Consider the following 12,143-nt stretch of genomic DNA (forward strand, 5'->3'; position numbering starts at 1 on the left):
ATTCGTACAAAAATATAAATTTTGAATTTGCCGCGTAGTCGTGGAGCGAAAATGGTAGAATTTTGTTACTAATTGCGGCACAGACTTTTATATAATATACTAGACTGCGAGCTCCTTATATACTAAGGTCCGAATTCATAGTCGTTTCTCAAATTTTAAGACTAGAGAATTTCTTAAATCTATCCTAATGCGACCATTTCATTGGTTGAATAGGATAGCTCAACGTAACGGACATAAATGTACCCAATTTTTATGTACAAAACTAGCGCATGCGCCAAATAAGCTGACATGGAATGTGGTTTTCTACTAGCATGACGTAATTTATGACGTCATAAGGTTTACTACAGCATCTCGTAGCGCTAAGTGAACCAACCGTAATGCTGTTACAAATGCTCTGCAGTACTTGTAGTGCTTACTGAACCGCAGCCTGTATATAAAGCCCCTTGCACAATGCTAGGCAACAGGCAATAGAAATAAGGAATAGAAACTATTCACCAATAAATACGCGGAACAGAAAATATTTGCCAATAGGAGCAAAGAATAGATACTATTTCTGTTCTTATTGCCTGTTGCCTAGCATTGTGCAAGAGGCTTAATATTCTTCATCAGCTTATTTGACGCATGCGCAGTATAGTACTTTTAGTACATACTTTTTCGGGACACGAATATAAGGCTAGTATATAAAGAGCTCGCAGTCTAGTATATTATATAGAAGTGTGAATTGCGGCCGTACTTTGGCCGTATTCCGAAATTGCTGCCAGTTTACTGCCAGCACTGAAAATATATAATATACGTAACGTACACTATAGAATTTGCAGTACTGGTAGTAATTTCGGAACACAGCCTTTGTATATCTAGTGACTTTAGATGTGACGGCGCTAGTGCGCTACCTAGTGTGACGTCGCACAAAGCGATTGGCTGCATGGTTTTGGCGCGATCCGAGGTGAGCGACAACGACCATCGGCAAGCAAGCAGTCACCATTCTTCCGTCGTGTTGTTAATGTAAGTACCTCGCAAGCTGTTCACGGTTATATACACGTGGTGGCTTATTTCGCATTGAGTCCTGTACCTTATGGTTGTGACTGTTTTCGTCGGGCGGTATTGTAATTATCTGCTACGAGTTTGACTTGAGGCTAGCGGTTTGATCTCGCGTGTCCGGCATTTGTTCCGGTGTTGCTGTGTACTTGAACAATATACGGTTCTCGTCTTGGTATTTTCTGAATCATTTATTTGTAAACCTGATATCTCGATTCCCAGGCATTCCGCTCCCGGCTTGTCCATTTCTTGACGGCGTGCATTTTAATTTGATCTTTAAGAGAGGATAGCATAAGAGCGTTTCGATTTGCTCTGAGAGAAAAATAAGAAGAAAAAGCATAAAAATTTCTCAACTGGTCAATTTCAAAAATTACGACGACACAAAATCGCGTTACTATCATGTCGATGTCATCGAAAAAGTTCTGTTCCCCGGAAGATGTAAAGAAGAGAAATTCAACTATTAACAAAGAGGAGTAAGTTTGACAGTCTTGCTTTTCCTTCCTTTTCATATAAATTGCTAGTTGATAGCGATGTCAAAATAATCGCATTTGATAAGAAGATAGATGAAAACGAGAAACTTGCGATAACATAAAATCATCGACTTATAGGCCGGTATTTATAGTCCGGTCTTATATTTAAGATCGTCTTTAGTTCATCTTCAGATAATCCATAGCCAATGAAATGATACATACAATATCTAAAGATGAACTTAGACGATCTTAAATATAAGAACGGACTATGAATACCGGCCATAAAATGGACTGAGTATTGCGATAGACAGATGAGTGCTAGCTATAGAGAGAGAGGTACTACATAGGAGGCCTATGTCTGTCTCTTTTGCTAGCATCTCATTGGTAATTTTCATCGATATATCGAAAAATCTACCAACGAGATGCTAGCAAGAGAGACAAAATAGGCCTCCTATATGGTAGTACCTCTCTCTTTATAGCTGGCGCTCACCTGTCTATCGCAATGCTCAGTCCATTTTATATGTCGATGCGTAAAATACAACTAATACAAATCAAAGTGAATGAGTGACACCCGATTGACCACGTCGCCAATTGACCAATTCAAAGTAGGACACTCTGATTGGTCAATCGTTACCCTAGGCACAGGTCGATATAATTTGCTGTGGTCAATCGCAACGTGGTCAAACGAGACGCTCCCGAATGAGTAGGTATAACTAAACTGAAAGTGATCAACTATTTGTAGCGAGATGCAGGAATATGAGAAGAGAATCTTGCAATGCGTTCTAACAGAGAAGATAACTCCAATCGACCTTAAAAATTGGCTGCATTTCCATTTGTTAAAGCCGGAATTTATTTCAAAAATTCACATGGTTATAGTATATAGTAAGATTTATCATTTTTTTTTCTTCCATATTGTTTTTTATTTGCTATGGTCCATATTCTGAATCCTTTTTTATTGATAAAAGTGCTTCTAAAAGTGGCTGATAAGTCTTCTGATTGGCTGTAAGCCACTTTTAGAGACACTTTTATCGATAAAAGAGGATTCAGAATATGGACCTATGTAATATTGTTACTTACACCATGGCATTTTGAAATAGGTGTCGATGAGGCTATAATTGTGATGAAGAACAAGAATGTCTATAGCTTTGGTTATTCAGATTCTGCTGCCGTACATACTGCAATTTACCCCAAAAAAATAAAAGAATTATGTGGGAAAAACATAAAAACCTTTGCTCACGGCGATTTTTTCATCCTGGCACTTACAGAAGAGGGAGAGGTATATCAAAAAGTTTAGATTCCTTGAATGTGCCTTGATAATATACATCTGAGTTTCTGGAAACACAAATTTTAACTTGCTTGAATGATAAGATTTAGGCCCTGCGCACAATAGGAAAAAAATTAAATATTAAATATTAAACATTAAATTTATAGAAAGAGAAAAACAGAAGAGAAGATTTCCTTTCTCTTTCTCTCGTTCTATAAATTTAATATTTAATATTTAATATTTTTCCTATTGTGCGTAGGGCCTTATATTAGGAAGTTTTATATCCTTCCTAAATCATGAATATTTCTTAGGGGATAATGGAAATTTTTACATATATGAAAGTATAGTTTCATGATATTTTAAAAGCATGTAAAAATCAAGCATAAAATAACATCAGACTTCATCATTAATCTCTTATTAAATCTTTAGATGCTTTTATGTAACATTCTAAATATAAAGTAAGATTAAAAAAAATGAGATCAAAAATGTATTATAGCTATACTATCTTTGAAAGGTTTATTACTGGGAGTTCAGGAAACGTAATTTGGACGCTGGGAAACCGCACATACATATCATGTCGCCTACTCGAGTCGCTGGTTTAAGCAAGAAACGTGTCGTGGACATCGCATGTGGCAAAGGTCATTCTCTCGCTCTGACTAGCGATGGAAAGGTAAGCAAAAGATTATATAAACTGTGACAATGATAACGATGATGATCATTCTTATAGACTAAACGATTGTAATTTAGATATATGCTTGGGGAGAAAATAATTATGGGCAAGTTGGTAATGAAAACACAGCAATTTTTATTAGTGTGCCGTGGCAGGTCAAACATGAATTGGAGAATAAGAATGTTGTCCATATTGCGTGTGGTGCAACATTCAACATAGTTATAACTGACGAAAACAAAATATATGGTTGGGGCAATAAGGATAAAGACCAGATTTCAACCGTTCAGACACAAAAATATTACGTATATCCACGCGAAATTACCAATATCCCGAATAAAATAGGTGATTTCTTTTTATGTCTGAAATTTTATTTCTAAGAATGTTGTATTATCGAACATTCTCATGGTTGAGATGGAAATCGATTTCAGTTAAGGTGACCTGTGGATATCATCATACGTTGGCACTCACCAATAAAGGAGAGATCTATGCCTGGGGCAATAACAACAGAGGACAAATCGGCGTTAGTACATGGCTAATTTGTGAGACATACAATTTGTCTGATCCGATTATGGTAACTCATATGGATTATTGATGAAAAACTCTTAAATAATTGCCATGATGAGTAGGACGAGAAACAAATCAATAAGGAAAAACATGATCGACAGGTGAACGTGCCCGAGATGGGAAAGGTTTTGGATATCGCTGCTTTTGATAAGACGAGCGTTGCCGTCGGCTATGATGGAACAATCTATGTATGGGGTAAATATTTTTATGCGCACTATTCTTACACCCCGCTTTCCATGAAGTTTTCGAGGATTCATGACTTGTTTGCGTACAATGGCTTGAGAATCACGCACAAACCATTGACTGTGTTTACGAATAATTACAAATATGTTGAAGAAATATTGAATATATTGGAATCTGTAGGAGCAGCATTTGATGATCCGGTATGATTTCTATTATTGCACTTTTTTACATTATAGAGCATAAAACTAAATATAAATAATACATATTTTCTTATATTAGTTTGATTGGTATAAAAGAATATATATATATATATATATATATATATATATATATATATATATATCCAGTAAGTAAAATGTTAGCAGGTTGGCAGCAGATTGGCAGCAAATTCGATCAGAATCCCACACCAGAACCGTAGCCATCTGTGTCCGCATTAAGCTTTTGTTTTGGCGACAGAGTCTGTAAAACATAACCTGTCAACAAACTGTCGGCAGAAACCGAGCAGGATCTGCGCGATGCAATTTGATGTTAGATTGCCAGCAGAAACCGAGCAGAATCTGCGCATGCAACCTGATGGCAAATTGACAGCAGAAACTGCACAAGATTTGCGCTTACTTTTATTAATATTATATAAATGCAACAAAATTGATTATTACAAGTGCTAAATAAGAATATTATCGGCAAGTTAATTACAATTTTCTTCTAAAATGACATATATGTCATATGTTATATCGTAATATATGTTAATGTAATATATGTTATATCGTAGTTATCTCATATAGCGAAGGACTAATTTAATTTAATTAAATTAATAATAAAGTAAATGATAAAAGTAAATGTAACTTGTAAAACTGGAGATGTAATTTATTTAGAATTAAATTCTTGCTTTATGCCTCAAATAGGCAGTACATGAATAATTTTCCATTTATCATATTGATTCCAATCAGTTTAATATTCTGAATCTCATCTGCTTGTATCAGATATCAGAAATTAAAGTGATAGAAATAGTTACTATATTTTTGATCTTTTATTAATAATCGCGACTTTATATATATTTCCGACAGAAATTAGATTACGAGAAAGTACAGCTCACGTAGCGGTAAGTGAAGGAACTATCGAATCGTGCAAACTCTGTTCCGTTTCTGCCGTCAATCTGCTATCAGAGATTGTGTGCGCAGATCCTGCTCGGTTTCTGCCGACAATCTGTTGTCAAATTGCGTCGCACAGATCCTGTTCAATTTCTGCCATCAATCTGCCGTCAGTTATATCAGCAGGCTCTACTCGATTTTTGCCGATAATTTGACATCAAATTTCATTGCGCAGATCCTGCTCGGTTTCTGCAACCAATCTGATATCAAACTGCGTTGCGCAGATCTTGCTCTATTTCTGCCACCAATCTGCTATGATAATTTTAAACAAATCCTGTTCAGTTTCTGCTATCAAATTATGTCAGCAGGTTTTGTAACATTTCTGCTGACATTCTGTTATCATTATTTGATATAACAAATTTTTTATACAATCTGCAATCTTACTGTCGACAAAAATTTGTAGCAGAAATTGACAAAATCTGTTTGAACAGACTTTGTTGACTGGGATATATATGAGATTTGTAGATTTTTGTAGAAAAAGATTTGAAAATTTTTTTCTAGAAAAAATGTATTGCAATCGTTACTGATGGTTTTGGTTGAGACTTGCACTCACTCCAATCATATATTGAATTATAACATTAAGAGTGAAAAAATACGTAATTTCTATGATAATTTTTATATTAATCTGATATTATTAAATTATTTAATAATTCTTGTTCTTCAGTTGACAAGCGATTTTACCATACAAATCGAAGGACAACCTATTTACGTTCACAAGGCTATTCTTAAAATTCGTTGCGAATATTTCAAAAAGATGTTTCAACATGATTGGGCTGAAAATATTCAAAGGTAGATTTAGAAAAGAAAACTGGTACTTTTATAGAGAATTTCTCACAAGTTTAGTTATTTCATAATGTCGACGCATTATTATTCTGACAGTACATCGGATTCATCATCAGTGTTCACCGTATCGGATGAATTTTCTTACATCGTTTATAAAGCCTTTTTAAAATACTTATATACAGGCACAATCGATTTACCTTCGGAGAACGCATTAGGTAATTGAAGCTGCAAACGTAAACGTAACCTATCATGAACTTACAATTCAAACACTGCAATGACATTTTTTACAGAACTTATGGAATTGGCCGACATGTACTGGGAAACCAATCTTATAAATGATTTTATAAAAGATCGCAGTCAAATAATAAAAAAAGCCATCACTGTGTCAAATGTATCATTCTTCTACAATAAAGCGATCAAATACAATGCTGAGGTACGTATTACAGTTCAAGGTTAATCATTATTAATGTTGAAATTCATTAATCGCAATTTATTTTATACGTATATCATGTGAATTTTAGGAACTCGAGGAGTTCTGCTTCCAGTTTGCTTTGTGTCATATGACAGCTGACACATTATTGGAAGATATTAAGTTAGACATGAATATGCAGGCTAAGTTTATCCACAAAGCAGCGACACAAAGTCGCGATACTATCATGTCGATGTCGTCGAAAAAGTTCTGTTCTCCGGAAGATGTAGAGAAGAGAAACTCAACAATTAATAAAGAAGAGTAAGTTTGGCAGTTTTTTTTTCCTTTTTATACATAAATAGCTACTGAATGATAGTGAGATCGAATCGCATATGCCGGTAAAAAAATAGGTGAAAACAAGAAGCTTGCACTGACATGAAATACAACTAATACTAATACTAGTAAATCACAGTGTATGAGTAGGTAACTAAACTGAAAGTGATCAACTATTTGCAGCGAGATGCAGAAATATAAGAAAAGAACCTTGCAGTGCTTTCTAGCAGAGAGAATAATTTCAATGGATCTTAAATATTGGCCGTTTTTCCAAATGCTAAAGCCGGAATTTATCCTACAGATTCACATGGTTATGATATTTGGTAAGATTTATCTTTTTTTTTTCTCATATTGACTTTTTTGCTAAGTGATATTGCTACTTATATTATGACGTTTTGAAACAGATCAGCAGGGTGGCAATGCTATAATTGTGACAAAGGATAAGAATGTCTACAGTTTGGATTATTATTCAAAGATTGAAGGCAGACGTGCTATCTATCCCAAAAAAATAAAAGAATTATGTGGAAAAAACATAAAAACCTTTGTTCCCTTTGTTGAAAGGTACTTGAATTCTTCCATCCTGGCACTTACAGAAGAGGGAGAGGTATATCAAAAATATTATATTCCTTGAATGTGCCTTGATGGCATATCTGAATTTCTGGAAATAAATTTTAACTTGCTTTGAAAGATGAGATTGATGTTAGGAGGTTTTATATCCTCCTTAAATCGTAAACTTTTCTTCCTTCTTAGGCAACAAGTGGAAATGAAAATGTTTATATACATGTGTGGGAAATCATAATAAAATATGAGTAGATTAATTAATTAAGAATATATATTAAATAAATAAATTGTTTTGATTAATAGAAGTACAGATATTTGACCATAATATTTATTTCAACATGCAAATATTTTTAAAATTAAGACTATAGGATGTGAAAGATTGCAATGAGGTAATTTTTATTTTCTTAATTAGAGAAACAAAAGGAAAAAAACTTGAAAATATCCCTGATAAACAAGGAAAAACAGAGATTGCATCATTTTTAATTCTTTATATATTCAATATGGTATATTTGTAAAAATTAAAGCAATATACACACACATACTTATAGTTTCATAATATTTTAAAAATGTGAGAAAACGTTCATTTTTTTACTTCTATCAATATGGACAGTGAGTTTATATAATTTTATCCAATTGAAAAGCACTTAGGGTGGAATAGTATCAAACTTTATCATTAATCTTTTAAGTTTTTTCTACTAGTGCTTTCATAAACATGCTTTTTTAAACATTCTAAATTAGATTCTAAAAATCAAGTGAAAAATGTATTACTACTATGTTACTTTTGAAAGGTATATTACTGCGATTTCGGAGATGGAGAGATTATACCTGAAAAATCTACAATTACTCAAGTTGCCGGTTTAAGCGAGAAACGTGTCGTCGACATCGCGCGTGGATATTGTCATTGTCTTGCTTTGACTAGCGATGGAAAGGTAAAGCAAAACATTATTATAAACTGTCACAATGATAACGATAATGATTCTTATGAATTAAACGATTGTAATTTAGGTATATGCTTGGGGAGAGAATGATTTGGGGCAAGTTGGTATCAAAAACACAGCAATTTTTCTTAGTGTGCCGCGGCAGGTGAAACATGAATTGGAGAATAAGAATGTTGTCCATATTGCGTGTGGTTTATATTTTAACATAGTTATAACTGACGAAAACAAAATATATGGTTGGGGCGACAACGATAGCGGCCAGATTTCAACAGTTCGGTCGCAAAAGTATTATGCATATCCGCAAGAAATTACATTATCAGATGAAATAGGTAACTTTTTTTGTCTAAGATTTGATTTCTAAGAATGTCGCATTATCGAACATCCTTATAGTTGAGATGGAAATCGATGTTTCAGTTAAGGTGACCTGCGGATATTTTCATACGTTGGTGCTCACGAATAAAGGTGAGATCTATGCCTGGGGCGATAACTTAGACGGACAAATCGGCGTTAATAAAGATTATAGCGAATTGCAACGTCCTGGTCCGATTATGGTAACTCATGGATTATTGATGAAATCTTTTTAATAATTACCATGATGAGTGGGACAAGAAACAAAATAATAAGGAAAGATATGATCAACAGGTAAACGTGCCCGAGATGGGAAAGGTTTTGGATATCGCAGCTTTTGGTAATTTGAGCGTTGCTGTCGGCTATGATAGGATTATCTATATATGGGGTAACTTTTACGATCATACTTGCGGAATTAAGAACCCGTTTCCCACGAAGTTTTCGACAATTCAGGAAGTATTTGCGTACAGTTACTTGAAAGTCACGCACAAGCCATTGATTATGTTTATGAATATTGAAGAAGTATTGAATATATTGGAATCTGTAGGAGCAGCATTTGATAATCCGGTATGTTTCCTGTTATCGTTCTGCATATGTACTTTTTTGCATTATACAGAGTACGTAATAAATACCGGTAAAATATCGCGAAAACGAAACATTTTAGAAAAAAATGTTTCATACAACAGTTGTTGGGTTTTAATAAATGCATTAAATAGCAAAACTTATTTGACCTTGAGCGTAACCATGGAGGAACTCTCAAGGTCAACCTTAAAATTTTAAATGGAAACCTCCAATTTTTATTCAATATTCTTATAGCTTATCTCGAAAGCTTTCCAAAATACTATAATTAAGTTATTTTTCATTGAATACTTTTCGAGTTATGCGGCTTGAAGTAATTTCTTAATTTTACATAAATCATAAAATATCTAGTAAAATATTCATTTTTCAATTAGTTTACCTTAATACTTTTATGCACAAAATAATGTGAGGAATCAATTGGTGTAAAGAAAAAACAATTGTTTTGATGAAAAAATATGTAATTGTTAATTACAAATTACATATTTTTTCTTAGAAACAATTGTGTTTTCTTTACGCCAATTAATTCCTCACATTATTTTGTGTATAAAAGTATTAAGGTAAAATAATCGAAAAATGAATATTTTACTAGATATTTTATGATTTATGTAAAATTAAGAAATTACTTCAAATTTGAAATGCATCAAATAGCAAAACTTATTTGACCTTATTATTTGATGCTATTTGATGCCTTTGAAACCCAACAATTCTTGTATGAAACTTTTTCTCTAAAATGTCTTGTTTTCGAGATATTTTGCCGGTGCAGTATTTTTTGAGTACCCTGTATAACATAAAACTAAATATATATAATACATATTTTCTCATATTAGTTTGGTTGGTATAAAAGAATATAAAAATTTATATTGAGATTTGTAGATTTTGTAAAAAAATGTTGAAAAGAGAAAAATTACGTATTTTTTATGATAATTTTTAATATTAGTCTGATATTATTAAATTATTTAATAACTTTTGTTCTTCAGTTGACGAGCGACTTTACCATACAAGTCGAAGGACGACCTATTTACGTTCACAAGGCTATTCTTAAAATTCGTTGCGAATATTTCAAAAAGATGTTTCAACATGATTGGGCTGAAAATATTCAAAGGTAAATTTAGAAAAGAAAACTGGTACTTTTATAGAGAATTTCTCACAAGTTTAGTTATTACATAATGTCGACGCATTATTATTCTGACAGTACATCGGATTCATCATCAGTGTTCACCGTATCGGATGAATTTTCTTACATCGTTTATAAAGCCTTTTTAAAATACTTATATACAGGCACAATCGATTTACCTTCGGAGAACGCATTAGGTAATTGAAGCTGTAAACGTAAACGTAACCTATCATGTTCTTACAATTCAAAAACTGCAATGACATTTTTTACAGAACTTATGGAATTGGCCGACATGTATTGTGAAACCAATCTTATAAAAGATTGCAGTCAAATAATAAAGAAAGCCATCATTGTGTCAAATGTACTTTTCTTCTACATTAAAGCGATCGAATGCAATGCTAAGGTAAGCTCGAGATTAATCGCTGTTAATATTGCAATTCATAAATCACAATGTATTTATTTACGTGTGTACAATATATCATCGAATATCATGTGAATTTTAGGAACTTGAGGAGTTTTGTTTCCAGTTTGCTTTGCGTCACATGACAGATGTAGTACTATCGGAAGATTATATTAAATTAGATATAAATACAAAGGATAATTTTATGCGCAGAGCAGCTAAAGAAAATGCTTTCAGAATGTAATGCTTTTAAGAGCGCAAATCTTTCGACATAAGATTTGAACCAAATCATCGATTGTTTCTTTATTTTTTTACGGGCACCAACACCATACGCATTCAATAATAAAGTAAACCATTTGTTCCAGTTACCATTTCATAGTGTAATATTACATAATTTAAATATGCAATATGTAATTTTATGTAATAAATTTATTTAATTTTATTTACCTTGGCGAAAATAATTATCGGAGCGTAAGTCGAATGTAAGGAAAGAGTAACAGAAGTGTAAACGAAGCTTCTAGGAGGCGTAAATTGAAACAACGGAACGTAAATGAAGCGTTAACACTTCGTTGTTTCAATTTACGCCTCCTAGAAGCTTCGTTTCACTTCCCAATAAGCAAAATGTAAGCAGTATGTCGACAGACTGGCAACAGATTTGATCAAACCATGTCAGCAGAATGACATCTACTGCGTCCTCATCCAGCTTATATTCTGCTGACAGAGCCTGCTCACAGAATCTGACAGCAGATTGATAGCAGAAATCCAGCAGGATCTGTTAACATGACTTGACGCTCGATTGGCGGCAAAAACCGAGCAGAATCTGTAAACATAATCTGACAACAGATTGTCGGCAGAAATCGAGCAGGATCTGCGCACGCAATCTGATGGCAAATTGACAGCAGAAACCGAACAAGATTTGGGCTTACTTATATTAATGTTGTATAAATGCAGTAAAAATGATTATTACAGGTGCTAAATAAAAGTATTATCGGTGAGTTATCGGTTAATTACAATTTTTTCTGATATGACATAATGTATAATAATATATGTTATATCGTAATTATTCTCACATAACGAAGGACTAGTTCAATTTAATTAAATTAATAATAAAGTAAAAGTAATTTAATTTAAATTAATAATAAAGTAAAAGTAATTTAATTTATAAAACGAAATATAATTTATTTAGAATTAAATTCTTGCTTTATGCTTCAAATAGGCAGTAAATGAATAATTTACCATTTATCCTATTGATTCCAATCAGTTTAATATTCTAAATCTCATCTGCTTGTATCAGATGTCAGAAATTAAAGTGATAGAAATAGTTACTATATTTTTGATCTTTTA

At 33.0% G+C, this 12,143-nt stretch overlaps 1 protein-coding gene across 3 annotated transcripts; it reads left to right on the forward strand.

Annotated features, from left to right (window-relative positions):
* Positions 1-1,345: 1,345 nt before the first annotated feature.
* Positions 1,346-11,241, forward strand: LOC145971039 (RCC1 and BTB domain-containing protein 1-like). Of its 3 annotated transcripts, XM_083098261.1 has the most exons (21): positions 1,346-1,508; positions 2,248-2,387; positions 2,603-2,781; positions 3,284-3,439; positions 3,517-3,781; positions 3,868-4,010; positions 4,105-4,386; positions 5,999-6,123; positions 6,214-6,332; positions 6,408-6,550; positions 6,639-6,847; positions 7,043-7,182; positions 7,264-7,463; positions 8,209-8,349; positions 8,426-8,687; positions 8,773-8,909; positions 9,001-9,273; positions 10,263-10,387; positions 10,478-10,596; positions 10,672-10,802; positions 10,903-11,241. In XM_083098261.1, exons 1-21 carry the CDS (start codon positions 1,435-1,437, stop codon positions 11,041-11,043), a joined length of 3,504 nt encoding a protein of 1,167 aa, XP_082954387.1. In that variant the 5' UTR covers positions 1,346-1,434; the 3' UTR covers positions 11,044-11,241. The 3 variants fall into 3 exon arrangements, with proteins under 3 accessions (XP_082954387.1, XP_082954389.1, XP_082954390.1); XM_083098263.1 differs by lacking the exons at positions 1,346-1,508; positions 2,248-2,387 and adding an exon at positions 2,063-2,208; XM_083098264.1 differs by lacking the exons at positions 1,346-1,508; positions 2,248-2,387; positions 2,603-2,781 and having other exon boundaries at positions 3,301-3,439; positions 3,582-3,781.
* Positions 11,242-12,143: the final 902 nt, after the last annotated feature.

This window comes from Camponotus vicinus, unplaced genomic scaffold, assembly GCF_025532165.1.
Source record: "Camponotus vicinus isolate PSW18456_S1 unplaced genomic scaffold, iyCamVici1.0 SCAF_4, whole genome shotgun sequence".
In the NCBI taxonomy this organism is placed as follows: domain Eukaryota; kingdom Metazoa; phylum Arthropoda; class Insecta; order Hymenoptera; family Formicidae; genus Camponotus; species Camponotus vicinus.

What these genes read in the sequence shown, in the direction of transcription:
- LOC145971039 (XM_083098261.1), top strand. Translation starts at nt 1,435, where the DNA reads ATGTCGATGTCATCGAAAAAGTTCTGTTCCCCGGAAGATGTAAAGAAG. An exon ending in TCACATGGTTATGATATTTG is followed by an intron (nt 7,183 to 7,263) that starts GTAAGATTTATC and finishes GTTTTGAAACAG; the next exon opens with ATCAGCAGGGTGGCAATGCT. An exon ending in CACTTACAGAAGAGGGAGAG is followed by an intron (nt 7,464 to 8,208) that starts GTATATCAAAAA and finishes TACTTTTGAAAG; the next exon opens with GTATATTACTGCGATTTCGG.